Raw genomic sequence first — 22,617 nt, forward strand, 5'->3', positions numbered from 1 at the left:
ATCTTTCGTGTACTTTTTTTTTTTTTTTTGCCTCTTCACTGACTGCTGGATGGTTGTGCTTGAGATGACTCCACATGTTGGTGGTATTTTTACCTGCATTTTTTGATGCCCCCATGCTGATTATTTTGTCACAGATATATTACACTGTGCTTTTCCTGGTGACACTTCAGTAAATTACTCCCACACTGGTACTTTCTTTAAAGCCTTTGCCATCTGAAAATAATTAAAATATTAATAAAATATTACAGGTCAAATGTGTGAAAATTTTATTGGTAAGTAACACTTTACAATAAGGTAAATGCATTAAATAATGTTAAGAGCTATAACTTAAAATTGTTAAAAATGTATTTAGTAAATGTTGAAATTAACCAACTAACAATGAACAGTACGCACACAGCATTTTACATGCTGTATTTTATATTTTACACTTTTTACATGCCTTAGGGTTTCTCATGAAAAGCGTGAGGTAAACGCTCTTTATTACCTTAAAACCAAGACAACGATCATTTCACTTCTGGTGATGGGGTCTTTAATGTGAAACTAGGGCAAACAAATGAATTCCAATGTCTTATTCTTTTTTTTAACAATTCTATAAGATTCAGTGACGTTTTTTGTTTGTATTTTGCGTGTTACGCTCGTTTAAATTCTCCGTGAGAAACTCGTTTCACACAAACACACACACACACACACCGTTCACTTGAAGATTATCTAATCAAAATGACAAAAATACATATTACTGTGAGGATAAATAAATTAATTAAAATGAGATGCGTTTCTGATTTGTTTATACGTTTCTCTTGACTGCATGAAGATATTTTTCTCAAATCACTCACTACCTTTACATATACATCTTAGCTGGCTAAAGCATAAATGTGACTGGATATAAACTAATGCAAATAGATGGTAATAAATTGTAACATTCCTGACATTTAAACATTTGGGTAGACTTGCGTGTTTTTTGTCACATTGTTCCAACCGCTTGAGGATAGCTTTAATGTTAGCGTCCTCTCATATTGTCAGCAAACATACTGCTGTTCTCTAATAATGCAGCATCTAGTCAAGAAATTAATTTCTTTATAATGATATGACAGCGCGTACTGTAGTGTACTGTATACATACCTTTTAGTTGTTGGTGTTTTAAATCTGCATTGTTCAGCTCCGTGCAGTGTTCCGCTGCATTCAACGTGCAGTCTCACGTGTCAAAACAATCTCCACGAGGCATCAGTGATAGTTTTTATTTTGCCTCTAGAGGCCGCTCTCATACTGTATGATGACAGCGTGCCCTTCACAGCCGCTCCAGCACCGGACACAACGGGGAAAAACTATCGGTGTGACAAAGTCTACGATAACTCAGAAAACCGCTCTGTACAATTGTGGTGAGAAGAATAGTATCTCAGAATGCTATTCTGAGATGCGAGTTGCCGCTATTTTGGCAGCACGAGGGGGACCTACACAATATTAGGCAGGTGGCTTTAGTATTGTGGCTGATCGGTGTATATATGGGCAATTCCACAAAAATGTCAACCATACCATGGAAAAATAAAGTTCGAAGCTCTACCTCTACATGGCATCGAGTCCTCTGGCATACCTCCACCTCCCCTTGTCCTCCTATCTATCCATCAATAAATAATCTAAGTTCGGGGGGTATTCGAGCTCGGGTCGAGTCTCGAGGCTCGAGCCCCTTTCGCCCAGGACAGTGAGCCACAAATGTTTACACTATCCTCAATGCAGGATTACATTTACTTGTGAACTACTGAAAGTTTAGCTGAAGATTACAGCTGCCAATGGTTTTGACATACCTTACCTAGGCTATCTTGAGTCTGAGGTTGAAAACATGGGTATTACCATACCAGAGTGTGGTTTTCTAGTAGTCAGAGACTCACAAAACTCTTCCACTGCACCAGCTCTCATTGGCATGAACATCATTAGCAGATGTAGACAACTGGTTCATGCAGAGTTTGATACTACCCTAGGTGGAGAGTTGCAGTCTGATTGGAGGGAGGCATTTCAGCAGATGCAAAGTGCCAGCAGTCTAGAGAAGTGAAGCATAGTCTGAGTAGCTGGAAAAGACATGGTATACATATCTGCTTCATAAATTGCAATGGTAATGGTCAAGGGAGTAAAAAGTATGTTAAATGATGGTTCACAGGAATTCCTGTTAGAACCAATGAACACACCCTTACCTGGCGGTCTGATTGTTGTTCCCTCTCTTGTGTCTTCAGAGAAACTGTTGTTTCCTGTACAGGTTGTGAATCTCTCCACAGAAGATATTTGGTTACAGGCCAGAAACAGACTTGGTACTCTGTCTCGTGTCGAGAGAGTGAAGTCCAATGAGACGTGTGAGGTGAGATTTCAGAGAATTTCTGCTCATTTTGAAGAGTAAGTGTAAACACAAAAGACAGTCAGTTATTGAAGGACAGCTCCAAATAGTTTCTCTACAAGGTACACACTGGTGGTACTCTTGAACAGCAGGCAGAGCTGAGTGATCTGCTGAGAAGTAACTCTGATGTTTTTGCTCTCAAGGATGAAGACCTCGGTTTTACCGACAAACATGAGATTCACGTCGTGGATGATATATGCATATCCCACCTACTCAGTATAGGGAAGTCAGATAACATATCACCAAAGTCCTTAAGAAAGGAGTGATCCAAGAAAGCACTAGTGCTTATGCTTCACCTATCATACAAGTTAGGAAACCTGATGGCAGTCTCAGGCTTTGTGTCGATTACAGGCAGCTGAACTCAAAGACCAAGCAAGACACTTTCCTCTGCCTAGGATAGATGAAAGCTTTGATGCACTACAAGGAGCAAAGTTCTTTTCTTCCATTGATTGTGGATATCATCATGTTGCTGTCCACGAGGCATAAGACTGCATTTATGACTCCATTTGGGATCTTTGAGTATTCTCGGATGTCCTTTGGGGTTTGCAATGGACCTTCGACATTTCAACGTATTATGCAGGCTTCCATGGGTGATCTAATTTTTCAGATCAAGCTAGTGTACCTTTATGGCATACTAGTGTACTCGCCCACTTTCCCTGAGACTGGAAATAGTCTTTAACAGACTAACAGAAACAGGTCTCAAAGTTAAGCCTGAAAAGTGTCATTTCTTGCAGCAAGAAGTAACTTTATTAGGTCATCAGATCTCAGCTCGAGGTATTGGTACTGATTCAGGTAAAGTTGAAGCGGTCAAACAATGGAAAATTCTCAGTACAGTTAAGGAATTACACTCGTTCTTGGGGTTCTGTAGTTACTACAGAAAGTTCATTGAGGATTTTTCTAAAATTGCCAGCCCCCTCTATGATTTAGTCAACCTGTATATCAAGCAGTTTGGCACTTTGCTTTGTGGTCATCAGAGTGGCAATCAGAGTTTGAGCAGCTGAAGGAGAAGCTTTCTTCTGCTCCTGTGTTAGGGTATGCAGATTTCAATCTTCCTATATTGGGAGACTGATGCGAGCAGTGAAGGCCTGGATGCTGTCTTATACCAGCAGCAGGGTGAGCGTAGGAGAGTCATAGCTTATGCAAGTAGGAGACTTTGTAAAGCAGAACTGCATGACAGACATTACAGTAACATAAAGCTTGTGCTACTGTCCCTCAAGTGGGCTATCTCTGAAAAATTCTGTGGTTATCTGTTGGGTTCCAAGTTTGTGGTCATTACAGATAACAACACTCTGTGCCATCTAAAAACGGCCAAGCTTGGTGCAATTGAGCAAAGATGGATGCCTTTGATTTTGAGGTGAAATACCGCCCAAGACGGCATAATGCAGTTGCTGATGCCCTCTCTAGGCAGCCTTCAGCGGGGGAACCTGCCACTCCTGAGGATGCAGAATATGATGACTGTATTGCCATCTGCAATATAATAAAACAAAGGACCAGCCTTAGAACCCGATTTAGTGATGGCTGGTAAAAAGTGCTATAGGGTTAGACAGATTCATGCTTTTGAGCATGGAGTAGAGGATGGAAAAAACCCTTAAGGAAGTACGCCTACTCTGCTGTGTTATACAACAGCTGAACTGAAGGATTTTCAGTTGAAAGATCCCACTCTCAGTTCTTTCAGAACTTTTTGGGAACATAAACAAAAGTCCACCACTCATGAGAGATCTGGTCTATCAAAGTCTGTTCTGACACTGATAAAGTGGTGGAAGTGTGTTAGAGAACTGGATGAATTGCTTTATCACATTGTGAATGACCAATATCATGGTGAATATCAACAGCTGCTCTTACCCTCATGTCTAAAAGAACAGGCCCTTGAAAGTGTTCATGACAGTATGCATCAGGACACTGAGCACACGCTAAACCTGTTGAGGCAACGATGCTGCTGGGTTGGAATGTATAATGATGTGGAGCAGTGGATCAAAAAGTGTCAAAGGTGCATCTTAAGCAAGATGCCACAGCCAAGGACAAATCCTCCTGTGAAGCTTTTTCTGGCTTCAAGGCCCCTTGAAGTAGTGGCAGTAGATTTTACTGTGCTTTAATGATTTTATAGCCCAGAGTGTTTTCCATATAAGTGTAATAAGTGTTATATGTGAAATGATGTGTAATGAGAATTTTATTGTTTGAACTGTTGAACATGTCCTTAAAGACTGGTTAAAAATAAGTAAAATACTGTGAGTGATTTAAGCATGTGTTAAATGCATAAAATGCTTTGAGTGTTATAAGCATGTATAAGTATGTGTTGAAGTATATGGTTAAGCTAATGCCCTGTTTGTATTCTCTTTTGACATTAGCCTCTACCATATTTCTTTTGTCGTATTTCATTGTACCTTATTGTCATTCCCGTTTTCCATTTTACTATTTTTTTAGATACGTATATACGGCCCCATCGACTGCTGTGTTTTCCTTTTTTTGTAAACAACCTTCAGAATAAAACCCCAAAAGATATTTTTGTATTCTGTGTGGTTTTCTTTACAACCACCGGATACATTTTGATCACTGGAAAACCATTGTAAACTTTTTTAGAGGATAAAAAGCATGTGACGTGATAGGTCTAAATTTACAAGACACGTAATACAGTATAACATTATATTAGCTTTCTTTGATAAGCATAATTGTAATTATTATTAATTGTAATTGGCAACAGAAAGACGATACGTTCTTATTAAACAGATTAAGAAGTATGTGAGTAATGTGACCATGCAGTTTAAAACTTGTATGCCTAAATAAATAATTAAAATATGGTTAACAAAAGAGATTAGTGAGAGTGTGCAATGAGCGATTCTCTCTCTCTCTCTCTCTCTCTCTCTCTCTCTCTCTCTCTCTCTCTCTCTCCCTCTTTATCCTCCTCCTCTTCTTCCTTCCTCCAATGGCTGATTCAAATCTGCTTGCCTATAGCCTTTTAACAAGGCAGTAACAAATTGCATGTTGCATAATGGCAGTAAGGCTACAAGTACACAGTGCATTGAACTCTAACCAGATGATCTATTAATGTTTAGATAGGCCTTACAGTAGTTTAATACTGATGCCCGTGATTTTAACCCTGTTATGTGTGGATTTGTTCAGGCATCCAAAGTAACAAAACTTTAGGCTATGTGAGAGCCCCTTATGATTGACATCACATACATTCACGTTACATTTCATCAGTCTCTATGATTGAACATCAATACATCTGAAACTCCATCTTACTAAAGCCATCATTATTTCTTTAATAAAATTCTGTAATAGTTAATACATTTTGGCACCTCTGCAAGGTTACAAACAACTTCAATGTTTGTCAGTATTTCCACGTTGTGTTAATTTTGATAAGACAAACTCCTGAACATAAATTGGCCAAAGTGATCAGCACCAATTTGGACTGGACAGCTCCCGTAATGAAGCACATATGTTCAGGGGCGCTTTAAGGTTCCTCTAGGCTCATGGGCTTGCTGGTCCGCTAAGGCTCCCTTCAAGTTGTTGAGTGGGGGTGGGGGGTGCAGCTGCTGCACATAAAGCATTACACGGACACAACCGTTGTCAACAACCACGTCTCCCGCTGAAAGAGTTGAAACACGCTCCTCCCGCTGGGTCCCATGGGAGTTGCAGGCCCCTGGGCTTCAGCCTGTATAAGCCCATGCATTAATGAACCCCTGCTTATGTTCTACTTTATAATGAGCAATCTATGTGCTGGTTCGGGAAACAGATGTTTCTCCATCGTAAAATAACGAGTGACGTTAGTTAAGATGATCGTAAAAGCTTAAGTTGCAACATTTTCCGTTAAAAATGACATAGAATTTGTAGTAAGTGTGAGTCTGATGAAACAATTTTTCTATTTAATAATTCACAGAGTTGGGGAACATACTTTTAAAAGTGTACTTATGTTCAGGCCTGGTTCTATGGGGGTACTTGAGGGTGCTAAGCGCCCTCGAACGAATGTTATGGCACCCTCAATTGAATGTGTAAGCCTAATAATATTGTACATTGGCAAAGTAGATTTTCTTGAATTCCAGGGAATACATAAACATAATCCCTGCATCAAATCTAATAAATGTGTATTATTTTGCAAATCAGTGTCCTAATTAGCAGCACAGCATTCTGCTTTCAACGTACACTTAAGCATTTTAATTGGTTACGACCTCTGCTTGCTCTTACAGAATTCATTGCAGAATTATTGCACTAAATCCACCACCTGTTGTATTCGTTTTCTGCTTCAAGATAAAACAGTCCATAACAGTTTCCCAAAGACAAATCCAAACATTAACAATTATTGAAACACAAAAACTGACTCTAGATCAGTGGTTCAGATAACATCTTTCTTCCGACATCGCTTGCTGCATTCATGCGCAATGAAAACTTACTGTAGATATTAATGATTGTAAAAAATATATAATAAAATAAAAACGTTTCTTAAACAAATGCAGTGTATTTAATGTTTTGGTAGCATTAAACAAAAAAGTTGTTTTAGTAGCATTAAACATGATTTCATCAAAAAAAAAAAAAAAAAAAAAAAAAAAAAGAATACATTATGTCTCTTATGAAGAGCATCCCCACTATTTTCAGAAGCACCCTTAGCGATTTTGATCTGGGACCGGGCCTGCTTATGTTATTGATTTTTCTGGCTGAGAGCGGCAGAGCTCTCAAACATACAACATACGTACAGAGAGCGAGAGGGTGGGCAAATGAGAAAGAGAGTAAAAAAGGACTGTGAAAGAGTAAGCGCTATGCTGCTCTCAGCCAGTCACATAATCACATAAAGGCTCATAAACAAGAGAAATCTGATGCACAGTATCAAATACACAGAATTTATGATAGTCCTAACTGTAGAGAGTACATCAATATATAGACAAAGCCCAGAAATGTTTAAATCCTGGCCGGCCACTTTTTTTAGGTCCGAAAAAAAGGGCATGTCCCGGAAAATGAAGATATGGTCACACTATGTCTGTGTTAGGGATGTGCAAGTGTAACCGACTAATTGTTCTGTACCAGCTAGTCGACTATAAAAACACTACTTGAATATTGAAAATTTTTACTCCAGTAGGCAACCCTGAATTATACCGTGCTTTCCCTCTGAATCTCTCACCAATTCTCGCAGTTACAATTGAGTCCACTGGGGGGTGTTGTGGATGTGTATGTTGTTGAGATGTAGGACGAGAGAAGGAGATATCGTGGCATTAGTGGCGGTGATTTTGACAGTAAAGGTTCAGAGAAAAATCAGCAGCTGGCAGCAGTCAGTGGCAACCGGAGGTACCTGCCAAAATAACCATAAGTGGGAGGGGCTGTTGTTGGCAGAAGCCAATCACTCGCATGCTTGTGGGCAAGAAGTTTCTTTCTCCTTCATAATAAAAGCACCAATGTTACATTTGCTGAAAGCGCTAGTAAAAAGATAAAACTGAACATGTTTTAAAATAAAAACAAGCTTCTGGAATGTTGCCTTTGGTTTACGTCAATTATTTCCTTTTATAAAATAACTGGATTGTCATATGACTGGTGTAACAGCTTTAATTGAGGACTATAGTTAAACACTACCAATTCAAAATGCAGTTTATGGAAAATGTTGACAACATTTTTAAATGTATTTTGAATGAATGGTTATTTTTTTGCCCATCACCTTGTTGACAGTTCTTACAGTATACCAGCTATTAAACTTATAAATTCATTGTTTCATTGCATATGGATCATTTATTAAGCAGATCTTGGTTGAGTTAAATGTCACGTATGCCTTTAACAACCTAGTTTTGGTGAATAATGTGATTACAAAAGTTATTCAAGTTGCTTTAGTGTACTGTTTAAATCTTAATTGTGGTGTAAGGTTAGATGAAATGACAGAAACACAGATACTTTCTGTACGGATAGTTCATGACGTTACAAATATTATATGCGGATACCACTCATTTGTGTAGCTTTCAATACAACTCAAATGCACAAATACATTCGACAGTAATGATAGACCAACAACAGAATAAAAAATGAACATTAAACATACCAATAATTTAACAGACTGATCTACAAAGCCAAATAATACACCAACACTGAAGTATTTACACTGGATTATAAAAACTTCATTTTCCCTGAATCTTAGCATAGTTGAGCCAACACCGTCTTTTAACAAGACAGATAGAGATTATTTTATTATTTTAGTAATAACTTAAATTGACAAAATAATACTGCTTTTTGCCTTTTGGGGGCATTAAAATTAAGCATTCGTATACAGTGAACTAAACCTATATCAAAAACAAAAGAACTTTCAATTATCAGTTTTCAATGATCAAAAACATATAAATATTGGGCATACATGCTCTGTAATTCTTGTTATGTCGCTTACATCATACAAAATAGGAATAGCCTACTATACCTGCTGTTTAAATGTGTAACGTCTCAGCTCACAGACCATTCATCAAACCACCAGAGGGAGCTATCTCCCGGATACTAAAACATTATGAACTACATTTCCCAGAATCCTCGCTTCAGCCATCTTCCATACACCTGTTTCAAGTTTACTCATTTACTCATGTGTATTTAAGCTCTGTTAACACTCAGATTTATTGTGAAGTATTGCTGGTTCTATCCTGCCATACTAAGTGTTTTTTCTTCCCATGTCACTGTTTGCTTTTCGTGTACCGACCTTGCCTGCCTTTAAGATTTATGAGTGTGGATTACTGTTTTGGATTTGTTTAACTTTGATTGCTGTTTCCCTGTTTACGACATCTGCCTGGACTTTGATTATGCCTTTTGATTATTGTTTGGATTATCTGCCTGAAACTGTTGTTTTATATAATAAACACTCACACATGGATTCTACTTCTCCATCTGCTTCAAGTTCGTTACAAAATGAAGGATGGCAGTTGTTGTCCATAGACATTTATTTAACCTTAGAATATTTTATTGCTGAATGCGAACATTTCAAGTTCAGTTTCACATTGTGTAGTGCATTGTAATTTCAAATGATCTTTTTCAGAATACAAGGGTTGTAATAAAAACGACAATGTTAACAATGTCCAGTCAAATCTTTATAGTACATACGATTAAAGAAATATGTAATAATTATTTTTTAAAACAAACTCAACTGCTCCGTAGCGGTTCTAGCTTGTATGGCGCCCTGGGCAAAACCCGCTTCAACACGCCCCCAAAAGTTGTTGAAGGGGGTGTCGTCTGTGTGGGTGCCCACCCCCCCCCCCGCAAGATGCCGCCCTGGGCAACAGCCCATGTCGCCCATGCCTATATCCGCCACTGAAAAATCGTCTGTTTGCTGTTACCATTTGTAACTCTGGAAGTTTAGCGATGGGCTGCTGTCTCTGTTTGGATGCTAATGATTGGCGGCTGCCAGCAGCAGTTTCCTCCTACTCTTTCAACAGACATTGGCAGACAATTACTGCTGTCAGCAGTGGTTTTTCGCTGAACCCCCTCTCGATTTTGATTCATTTCAGTGACTCTTATGATTCCGTTCACCAAAAAGATTTGTTCATTGACCATTTCTTCGAGTAACACCTTTGCGCCTGTAGATGGAGCCAAATGACCGTCTTTTAAGTAATTGCATTGAACCAAAAGCAGTCATTCACGACCAGAAGTGTAATTATCCTTAATTAAAATATACAAATCTTAAATTCTACTAAGCAACTTCAGCACTGCAGAGTGTTTAAACATCATAATCCTTTCCCCAATAATGACAACAAAGCATATGTACAGTCCTGGTTCATCCATTACAGACATACTGACAGGGAGCCCCCAAAAGGCTAGGACTGGCACTGTATATCTGTCATACTGTGAACTGCTGAGCACAACTTTTTATCAAGCTATACAATACTAGCCTAAAAAGTAAATGTCATTGTATTGTGTGGTCATCACTCACCTTTATTCATAATAAATCCAGCCCCTTTTCTTCTTGAACAAGATTGACGAGATATGAATGAACAACATGCAGCTGCTCCTCTCGTTCAGCCTGTCAGCAGATTGTTCATGAACGAGATGAATGATTCATTCACTTCGTTCACAAACGAGTTTACCAGTACATCCAGTTCTTTCACAAATGACATGATCAACTAGTTCAGTGAAGAGGTGTATTTGTTCAGTGGGTCCAATCAATGATATACACCTTCACAGCCCACAATCGAATACTACTGGCTCATGCTAAAGTCAGTCTTTAAAAGCAACACAAGTTTAAACACCATGACCGTTTTCACCACAAATGGCAGGTCTTAAGTTCCTCCCTATATTTTGTCAAAAGCTGGACTTCATTTTTACCAAGACATAGAAAAAGTTCAAGAAAAGCCTAATTTTCTTATTTTTCTGAATAATAACATGAGAAATAATACAAATGTTTATGCATGAAAATCCAATCCAAAGTATTTCTGTAACTGCTGATCTCCTGGGATTTTCACACACAACAGTCTCTAGAATTTACAAAAAACATCCAGTGAGGGGCAGTTCTGTGGATGGATACGCCTTGTTTTTGAGAGAGAGGTCAACCGAGAATAGCCAGACTGGTTCGAACTGACAAAGTCTACGGTAACTCAGATAACCACTCTGTACAATTGTGGTGAGAAGAATATCATCTCAGAATGCTATTCTGAGATGCAGGTTGGTGCTGTTTTGGCGGTACAAGGGGAATCTACACAATATTAGGCAGGTGGTTTTAATGCTGTGACTGATCGGTGTGTGTATATATATATATATATATATATATATATATATATATATATATATATTAATGCATATTGTTCATTTATTTATTTATTTAAAAGAAAATCATACTTTGTTGAAGTTCGCCTATTTTGAAACCGTTCTTGGCAACTTTTGTGAATGAAAAAAATATAAATTCCATGTACGTGTCCTACTTGTTATTTTTGACTTACATTTGAATTTTCGAGTAATCGATTACAGTTTTTTTGTTGGTTAGAGTACGCAACTACAACATTACTCAAAAATGCTCATCCCCAGTCTGCATGACAGACCTTTATACCTTTATACCATGTGACAATACTGTTAGACCTCCCCATGAATGGCCCCCAAATACACAAGACATAAAGGAAATTCCATATGTTCCTTCTAGGAGGGAACCCATCAAATGGTTCTTCTTTAACCTATTTGCTCCAATGTTGTTCTGATTTTACAGTCCCTTTGATTCACACCTTTACAATCACATATGCAGATGTTAAAATGTAGATATTAATGAAGACTAGAGACAAATATCATATGCATATCCTTCAGGTTGTTGGTAGGGTGTTGTTATATAATGCTAAGGTTTTCTGAATAGGGCTGTTGATTTAATTCAGTGCAATAAATTATATATTAAAAAAACAAAATTGTTTAAACAAATTAACACAATAAATCATGTTCCCAGACTGTCCATAATCAGGAAAATTCCTACCATTGCAATTCAAGCTTAAAGTAACACCTGTTTTCAGCAAGGGGCAGTAAGCGAAATTCCAGCTTAATAGGCAATGCGCAGCTGGACAGAACCAAATTACAGGCTTGCTTGACACCAAAGCACAAGATGAGAACTCGTTCTTGCGTTTAAAAACAGCTGGAAGGAGCAGGAATCTCTAAGTTTTCAAAGTTTTAAACTGTTTAACTTGACACAGCACTGTTTTATGATGTGACACAACCAAAGTGAGACACTCTAAAAGTGTCCATCGACTGCATGTGTACACTGACACATCCTCAGAAAAGCCCTTGTAATGAATCTCGGAAAAGTCTCGGACAGATTGACAAATTAAATTGCAAAATGAATTGCTGTGGACTGTAGGCCAATGTAGACTTATGTTCAGTAACATGGAAATAAACAATCTATTGCCTTCTAAAGCCACTTTTTGTATTGTCTAATTAATGCTTTACTTATCTGCCACAGTAATGTAGTGGATTTTAATCTGAATTATTATATTAATAAAGTATATTATATTTATAATTCTTTAAATATAGCTAATTATTTAATCATTATATATTGAATTATTGTTATTTGAAGCCTTTCTCAGCAAATGTTTAGATATGTGATTAATTGCGAGTAATTCCATTAATTAATCACCATATGTAATTAACTAAATAATTTTTTTTTATTTACATCTATTGTTCTGAGTATTTTTAGCATGTTGCTAAGATGTTCAATGGTGTCACTAGGCCGTTGCTAGGGTGTTCTGGCTGGTTGTTAGGCTGTTGATAGATTGTTCTGTGTTGTTGCCAGGGTGTTGCTACAGTATACAATTGCTAAGATGTTCAGAGTGGTTTTTAGAATATTGCTTAGGAGAGTTCTGGTTACTAGAATTTTCAGAGTGGTTGCGAGGCCATTGCTAGTGTGACGCTCCCGTTCTACCCGCTCCGTACGGGACTCGAACCGGAGTCTCCAGCATGGGAGGCGGGTGCGCTAACAAAGAGGCTAAAGGCTACAGCCCCTAGTGTCAGTCGCTAGTTCACCTCTTGAGGTCAGGAGAGTGAGGTTTATACACATTGCACAGCTATCCATCAGCTGGCCACTGTTACACTAGGATGTTCTGGGTGGTTGCCAGGGTGTTGCTATGCAGTTGCAGAAGTCGAAAAAATTATTTCAATTATCAGGTGAATGGTTACTGTTGTCATGGTAACTTTTTCTTTATCCATTATGGTGCTGCAAAATCAAGGTTAGAATGAAAATAACTGACAAGCAATCAATCATGAATCAGCACATATCAACAGCTGTTCCACCAGCATGGTTTTTCTGTCCTGAGTACGGTTAGTTAACTGCAATGAGAAAGTTGTGCAGGGAACAGTTTGTAATTGTACCATACCAAATCGTGTTCTAATGGAAATGTCACTGGTGCCATTACTCACCATGCTCAGAACCGTTTGGCCTGATGATAGAATTGCAACTTATGATATTCTCATCTCTAGATATGGCTCGGGTCCCTCCTTCTATGTAAGTCTCCGGGGGGTTTTTTTCACCTGTTTTTTTATCATCCTCAAGGTGAAAATTGTCCAATTGCTTAGCAACATAATAGCTAGCCTCTTCTCAACAAGCCACATGATTTGAGATATCATTCATGTAGTACAAACGGTGTGGAACATGTTACAAGCTGAAGTTTGATATAGGGTTGGGTATTTTCAAATCACTAACCTTCAGTATGAGTAATAGTAATGCTTACCTTACCAAACACCACTAACAATCATTTTCGACATCAGTCACTGAGGTTGCTCTTTATAAAACTTGTGTAGTCTAGCACATCACAATGAAATCATTTGTGTTAACCACACACACACACACACACACACACACACACACACACACACACACACACTGCATACAGTTTAATTTCAAGAGATCTTTCAACCAAGCCTTTGAACAAAATGAAAAGCTGTATATATTTCTGTGAGCAAGCAATTCAGTTTTTTAGGAACTGAAAATTCTTCAGTATGGTAGTTTATGTTAAGACTAGGAAAAAAATTACTGATACAACAACAAGTCTCAGCCGTTATTTCTTAATAAAAAATATATATATATATATAAAAAAATAAAATAAAAAAAAGCTTAGATTTCATTTAATTATTGCTTGGATATTATCACAGTAAGTCATCTCATTAAGACATCAGTTCTTGCTATTATCATACACAGCTTTATGATGAAATCAGACGCAAGTGAAAAAGACAGGAAAAATACAGTCTTGTTTTTGGTTGCTTGTGTATTTCCTTTCAAAATTCATAAATGGACTTAAAGAACCTTGACAACCTGTTTGCTCGCTGAGTGCTGGATTTTCTTATGCTATAGACAGATTTACTTGCATGTTGTCTCAACTCTTTGCTTTCATTTTCAGCACCACACCATTCAAGAAGCCTCCGTTTCCTTGGTAATACTTGAACCTGTATGTATAATGCATTATAAAGGCATTTTTAAAGCATTATAAAGCATTTATAATGCCTTATAAAACAGTGTGTTGCCTTATATATTTTAACACACACACACACACACACTATATATATATATATATATATATATATATATATATATATATATATATATATATATATAAGGTATTATGAATTTGTTTAAAATACTTTTATTATGCATGTATATACAGGTATATTCAAGCAAGCACTTGCTAGCCTCCTTCTGATAACATCTCGAAACTTTCAACCAGAAGTGTGTTAAATCATCAATTAAGTCTTAAGATCCAAGTAATTGTATTGCTAAAACATTTATAACAAGCTTAATCTGTAAAACCGTCCTGGTTATAACAGCCTTTTTTAATCCATTTTCAATGCTCAACATTTACAATTACACAGTAACATGTTGTTCAGCTAGCTATAGTAGCCCATGCATATAATAATGCATAATAATATAATGCACAATTGGCATATGCAATAGCCTGCAAAAACTCCAAGAAGCCGCACATATATGTCCTGGTTAGGTATCTTGAAATCAATTTTCAAAGCTCAACATGTACATTAATGCGTAATATTGTTCACTGCATAATGCATACTGCATGTAATAACGCCTATCTTCCAAATCCATGCTTACTTACACAAAAACTCCAAAGAGCAGCACTCTTATGCCGATCTCGACCGTCAGATCACGCATGTATTTCCTCCGGTCTGGCGGAGACATCTTCATGGTTTTCACACAATCCAATTGTGTCTGAATGAAACCAGAAACCTGGGAAGTCAGCGGTAGTCCACCGTTGCCCTAAAGACGCGACACACTTTGGAGTCTGGCACCAGCAGCAGTCTGTCCCTTTGTGTGCATTTGGAAAATACCCGGCGTTGCCGAAATGTCCCTTGTTGCACTACAGTTGCGGTATGTACAGTACGCGAGTTTTGTTCCCTCTGAAAGTGACGAAGAATCCTGTAGCGCGCTTGAGTGAATGTGGACGCGTGTGTGAGCCGAAATCTAGAGCGAACCCGATGTCAGCATCCGAGCCAGGTGATGCTCTTCACTGAAAAGTGCTTGTGATCAAGCGCGCGCTCTCCGCTCTCATTGACATTAATTTAGCTGTGGTGTGTAGCTAGACAATGAGCTCAGAACATGTTGCTAATAAGGGCTGAAACGATTAGTCGACGTTATCGACATAAAAATTGTCGACAAAAAAAAATCGTTGTCGAATAGTCGTTTGATCTCATTTAACACATGAGATCACATTCAACTGTAATGATGGCGCGCGAGAGTAGCACTGCAGCTGGCGTCTGAATGAGGAAGAGGAAGAATTACACAGCTCACAGTCCAGACGCAGTCCAAACTTCCACAGCTTCAGGTGATGTAGATCGCAAAGTATGAGGGAATTATACAAAATTACAAACTAAGAAAAATACAGAAGCACTCTCGTTGTGTAATAAGCGGAGCTGGAGCTGCCGTTCCGCTTATGCTTAAAAACTTGAATGTCAGAGCGTCTTTAAAGGAAACACCTGCTGTTATATCTTAAATGCATCCTTTATTAAAATAATAAGGAAGCAGGTCGTGTAACTAAGTACAAACTCCAAAACTGGCATTTCTCTGTGCGGTCAGCGCCTCATCAATCTCACCCAGGGAGAGATTGAAACTGCACCCGGCTGATGCACAGTCTGGTGCGGGGACGCCTGTCCCTCGCGCGCTCTTGTCACAGCTAGATTATTACGTGATTGCGCACAACATAGTGAATCATATGTTGGTGAGTATCTTATGGGGAAGAAAATTTGCAATACGCCGCTCTTTTAAGAAGAATTTGTTTTTTGTTAGTTAAAGATTGATCGAAATCAAGTGAACAGAAAGGTGAGAGAGGTAATCTTCGCTCCATTATACACTGCAACAAAATACGCTTTTGATTTGTTGTTGTTTTGGCTTGTTTTCCAAAATAACTATCTAAAACTCCTTTAAAACAACGTACATTTACTCTAGCAGCTATACTGCAGAAGAAAAAATTGTTATCAGAGAATTTTGAATATAATATTAAATATTTTTAAATATCTAAAAATACTAAAAACAAGATACATTCACCTGAAAAGCAGCATATAGGATATTTAGACTTGCTTTCAGAGAATAGATCTTAAATATACGTATATTTTGACTTTACAGCACTGGCAGAAGTATGATCAAAAAATACACTTATATACAAAATACACTTACAGTATATTCAAGATACATTCTCTTAAAGCAAGTCTAAATATCTTTTATGTTGCTTCTCAAGTAAATGTATCTTGTTTTAAGGATTTTTATACAATTTTAAATGGAAAACAAGATAAAAACACTTGATAATATAATTTTTTCCTAGTGATTTTTTTACTGAATTAAACGTAATAATTGTTTTCCCCTTTAATTCAGGGAATATCATTTAGAGTTAGTTTTAAAAATATGATTTTATCCTCTTTATTGTTAGTAAGCATATTTAATACAACCTTTTAAGTCATTCACAAGCTGAATAGTCGGTTAAGAGCTAATGATTAATCGTTGCAATAATCGCAGAATAGTTGATTAATCGTTTTAATAATCGTTAGATTAGACGATTATCAAAATAATCGTTAGTTGCAGCCCTATTGTTAATGAAATTCTAAACCCCTATAGGTCTTTAAGTATTTGTGTAGTGTCTAGACTCTGTATTGTTCTTCTAAAGCTTTACAAAGAATAGCCTATATTTTATACAGTCCCATGGTACAGTGAGGATATGGTAGTAGGCTACTTTACCATGAGACTGAAGGATTACCATTTTCCTGTATGATCAGATATGGGCCTACCTTAAAATAATTTTCAAAACTGAACATTTAGCCTTGCACACTAATGTGTAAGTTGTTCACTATATAATGCATACATTGCATGTATTAATGCATTATAATGTGCACGCATGTTAATGCATTTCTGCCAAAGGCAAGTTTGCAAGAGCAGCACACATGCTTAATCAGAAAAATATCCTGGTTAGATGAGACATACACTCACCACTTTATTAGGTACACCTGTACACCTACTTATTCATGTTATTATTTTATAAGCCAATACTGTGGCAGCAGCGTAATGCATAAAATCATGCTGATACCAGTCAGGAGTCTTAGTTAATGTTCACATCAACCATCAGAATGTGGAAAAAATGTGATCTCAGTGATTTGGACCGTGGCATGATTGTTGGTACCAGATGGGCTGGTTTGAGTATTTCTGTAACTGCTGATCTCTTGGGATTCTCACACACAACAGTCTCTAGAGTATACTCTAACAAAAACATCCAGTGAGTGGCAGTTCTGCGGGTGGAAACGATTTTTGATGAAAGAGGTCAACAGAGAATGACCAGGCTGGTTCGATGCATAACATGCACAATATGTCGAACCTTGAGGCGGATGGGCTACAACAGTGGAAGACCACATCAGGTTCCTCTTCTGTCAGCCAAGAACAGAAAGCTGAGGCTTGCCGTTTTTTTCCTCTTAATAGTCATAAGCAGTTGTAGCAGGTGAAGGCAGCACACCCATCCTTCATGAAGCCCATTAGTGAGAGGAGAAAAAGCTTACATTTAGTTGGCATATATTTTGTGTGTGCTCCAGTTGTGTTAGTACTAGTGCCTGATCGGTCAGCCGATATTATCGGCTGATATTAGCCTTTCACCGATATATCGGTACCGGCGTATGCACAGATATGAAAACATTTTTTTGAATTGGTGTCATAGCATATTTTGTCCAGCAGAGCGTGCTCCGACTCCACTGTTTACAGAGCTGGGCTGACAGTGGCTCTGCAGACAGGGCGGAGTTAAGCGGTGCGGAGTTAAGCGGCGTCTTCTCGGTGAGTTGCTAACTAGTTTGTGAAATACATACTGTAAAGTTAATAAACAATGACCCCATCAATATAACTAATATAACGTTAACCCTGTTCCTGACAACCATGTCACTCATGTTTATCACATCTGTTTGCTGTGTTAGCCAGCTATAGTTTGTCAGTGCAGTCAGTAATGTAGCAGATTGAAAGGTAAACATCAGAGCATCTTTTTGAAGCTCAGCAGACAACGGTGCAGTGGTGGATTGTGTATGTTGAGTGTTGATTTCACGCTGCGTTGTTACCTAGTTGGTGAGACGCAATGCTGGAAAGTAAATAAACAACGTCCATATTTTACTCTCCGTGACAAAGAGCTTATAGCTAACTAGCTAACCACGTAGCTACTTTCATACCTTGTCAGCTGAGTGGAAGCTAATGTGTAAACATGTATTCACCAAACTGTTTTGTTCAGGATTCACAGATTGGTACCCCCTTCAACCGAACAATTCCAGTCATTGCATTTACAAAATGTAATATTTAAAAGTCTGGTTTCCCACCGTTGAAAGTTTCCCCTGAACTGGTATAGCAGAATACGGTGTAACCTTGCTGCCGCTGGTTATCTCTTGTCTCAGCAGGTGTAAATGCTTCTTGTTTTACAACCTGCCCCTAATTGACTGGCAGTATTACAATAGTCAGCATTGACTGATGCTAAACAGTACTGATGTTTATTTAGCTATTTATTTTATTTTTATTTATTCTTTATTTTAATGGTCAGCATTTGACTTATACTAAACAGTACTGATGTTTAATTACCTATTTATTTTATTTTTATTTATTCTTTATTTTAATGGTCAGCATTTAACTGATACTAAACAGTACTGATGTTTATTTAGTTATTTATTTTTATTTATTCTTTATTTAAATGGTCAGCAACTGACTGATATTGAACATACAGTAATTAATTTTATTAAGTTATTTATTGTATTTATTATTCTCAGTGTTCATTTCTAGAATTTGTTGACAATGTATAATAATAATGTAAAATATTCTTTGATAAAAAATATTTGTTTAAGAAAGCAGCCTTCTGAGTACCTTTGCATAGTCATATCGGTGCAAAATCAGTGCACAATCCACATAGAAAAGGTCTATTTTAATTCCGGCTCAAAAATTTACTATATCGGCCACCATATCGGTAATCTGTGAATTTTCCCCCTCTAAAATCGGTATCGTATCGGTCTAAAAAATCCCATATCGGTCGGGCTCTAGTTAGTACTGCAAGTATATAGCCTTCTCGCTTCACTGCTGTGGTTCATACCTCCAATTTTGTTTGCTTTTTTGGAGATCTAAGCACTTTAACTTCTGTTAATTCCAGGCATCCAGAGAGCATCCAGACACCGATCAACATGGTCCACATTTTAATAATAAATTTTTTTGACTATCGTGCTAACGTTAATATAGATAAATGTGTTAAAGTCACTATGAATGAAGTGCCTCCTGCTGTTGTTTTGAATGAGTTTGAACACTAGCAAGTAATGTTCAAGGAACAACGACATCACTTCCTTAAACCAACGAATAGTTTATAGGGTCTATAGATCTATAGATCTTAAATCAGCAGGCTCTCATTAACCTGGTGTTGCCTACCACCAACATTTCATGCTGTTTAACTGGTTGGAATACCTTGAAAACTATTGGGTTAGTAACACTTCTCTGCAAAAAGGAAATCTGGAGTACTGAAGAATCCACAAAACTGAGGATATGTAATCCGTTCAGGGCTGTGTTTCCCAAAAGCATTGTAAGCCTAAGTAGATCGTAGAAACCATTGGTGCCAGTAGCTTCTACGATCAACTTAAGCTTGTGATGCTTTTGGGAAATGCAGTCCAGACTGATTTCACTTTCAATTCAGTGAAAGGTCAAAAGTTCTTCAGCTGAAATTGGTCTGTGCTATAACGAAATTTGAACCACCAGTGGTGAAGCTGAAAGTGTTGTTGAACTTATAGGCATGTGCGAGCTCCATTTTTCAAATGAAATGTCCTATGTACATAATAAATTATGTAATAAAGTCAGCAGGAATGCATATTTTATTAGCCATATGTTCTTAGGGCAGTGGTAGCTCAGCGGTTAAGGCTCTGGGTTACTGATCAGAAGGTCAGGGGTTCAAGCCCCAGCACTGCCAAGATGCCACTGTTGGGCCCTTGAGCAAGGCCCTTAACCCTATCTGCTCCAGGGGTGCTGTATCATGGCTGACCCTGCACTCTGACCCCAGCCTAGCTGGGATATGTGAAAAAGAAGAATTTCACCGTATATGTGCAAATGTATAATGTGTGATAAATAAAGAAAATTATTAATTATTATTATTATAACCTAAACCCTACCCAATAAAGATATAATCTCAGAGGGAAAATTCAACCACCGATCACTGATTATATGAATGCATTGACTTCCTGGTTTCCATGGGACCAGAACATGTGTATCTGATGCTGCCTTCATGAGTTCATGTGCTATGGGAATTATCTTCAATACAAGTTTCCTTCTCGGAAGTTGCACATGAATGCCCCATCATGTCGTAATTATCACTGGGGAAACTCTGAGATAATATTAATCCCTGAGTTTCCGAATTGGAAGGAGCCATAAACTGTCAACATGGCAAAGGAGAGTATGGTTTTTACAGTAAGAACACGCAAGTATGTGAATGCAAATGCATCTAGCTATGCAAGCTCTGTTTCATTTTTCATTGCATTCTGAATTCTGAGTGCAATTCGTATGCAACAGAAGTATGCATTGCATTTTCAGTGTTGTTGTGAGGTGTTCTATAGTGTGCACTGTTGTAAACTCTTTTCTGCTACTTTTCTCTTTTAGGTCAACTACTGTCATGCCAGAGCAACAGTTTGAAGACTATCGTGCATATTTATATCTAGCTACCTGAATAATAATATTTCTAATGTCCTCTTGAGGAACACATGTCAAGGTGCTGTAAGAGATTTTTTTTATAAATGGTATGCAGAAAATGTTCCTACTCCCTGAAAGATATTACTGAAATAAGTGTACTGAGATATCTCACTGGTCTCTGTAACAGCACTAGACTGTGTAACGACAAAGGAAAATGTGACCACGACCTGCGTTTTTTGATGCCTGCCTGTGAATAATTTTGCGTATTCTCATAGTGTTGTAGTTAAAGCAGATCATTAAGGCTTTTTGCAATATTCAGATTCATAACAGTTGTCAGTTGAGATCGCTATTTTGCTACTGTTTTGTTTGACAACTGTCTGAAGACACACTGCTGCTCTTCTGCTTGGTGTCGGTAACTGTACCATGGTGTCTTTGCAGGGCGAGGTTTATGGAAATAGCAGGGTTTGGCTAAATCATTGGCTCTGTCTCGTGGAAGTTTCAAAAAGGCTAAAATCACTTACAGCACCTTTAAGTACAGTACATTCAAAGGAACTGTGTACTTAAAATGTATTGTTTAAGCATTCCCGTCTGCATTTGAATACTTGCATAAAGTATGTTTCTGGCTCTTTTAATATAATAATGTTCAGATTCAGATGACAAATACTATATGTAGACATTCTTAATGAGCTGTAATCAGTGGATTTGCCTTTGGTTTGTAAAGACTATGGAAATTTATACTTAGACAGTATGCACTTTCCTAATGGCACATTCTGCCGTGCAGATATTCCCATCTGAAAACCCATGAATGTGAAATCTAAAAATATTCACACACGCTTGAAGCATTAGTTCCTGAACATCCCTCTTCCAACTCAGACACCTACTCACCTCAGATTAGCTCGCTTTCACCCACACTCTTTCTACAGATGAATTCATCCACTGTCTTTACCTACAGTGCTAGGAATAGCCTCCAATTTAAAGCCATGTCAGTGCAAAGGAAGTCCCACGTACTAGGAGATACTTAAAAAAGGGTCTTTCTCAAAGGTAAGTAATGCACCCAACTGGATGAAAACTGGTTTTATGCTTAACAGTTCAAGTGAATCTTAAACGGAGAAATATTTCATCTAAAAATATACTTTTTTCATCACAAAGCAAGATGGTATGCAGAATATCTGAGCTTTTATGATAAGTATCATAAAAGTAGTCCATATAACCCGTAGCTCTCAAATGTAATAATTTGTGGTTGCGTTATTGCTGTTTCGTGATCGGTCACATGACATGCGAGAACCAATGGTATTTGAAATCAATGATCTTAAAGGGTTAGTTCACCCAAAAATTCTCAAACCATTTACTCACCCTCGTGCCATCACAGGCTGTAATTAAATGAGTGTGATTAAATGATATATTTATTTTATTTTATTTATTTATTTGAATGAACTATTTCTTTAAATCTGGATGTATTTTTTTTCAGTATGTGGATACCGAAGTAAATGTTAGCACTTCAGAGAAATTCAAAGTTGTATTGTCTCATAGGATATTGTTTCATATGAAAATGTTTTGGGAATACGCAAATAATCTGCTGAAAGAAATGCTTTCCCTGAAAAGGACAGAAAGAAAAGAGATAATGATATCTCTCTGCCCCTGATTAATGATCAGTGAATAATAC

At 37.6% G+C, this 22,617-nt stretch overlaps 1 protein-coding gene across 1 annotated transcript in view; it reads right to left on the bottom strand.

Moving 5' to 3' along the window:
• The window catches only part of plpp4 (phospholipid phosphatase 4), a 201,472-nt gene extending 186,391 nt beyond the window's left edge, over positions 1–15,081 (bottom strand). Inside the window, exon 1 of the mRNA XM_051650909.1 lies at positions 14,893–15,081. Within this exon, the coding sequence (XP_051506869.1) occupies positions 14,893–14,981 (89 nt within the window). The 5' untranslated portion in view covers positions 14,982–15,081. The remainder of the gene's footprint in view (positions 1–14,892) is intronic.
• Positions 15,082–22,617: the final 7,536 nt, after the last annotated feature.

This window comes from Myxocyprinus asiaticus, chromosome 23 (genome assembly GCF_019703515.2).
Source record: "Myxocyprinus asiaticus isolate MX2 ecotype Aquarium Trade chromosome 23, UBuf_Myxa_2, whole genome shotgun sequence".
NCBI lineage: Eukaryota > Metazoa > Chordata > Actinopteri > Cypriniformes > Catostomidae > Myxocyprinus > Myxocyprinus asiaticus.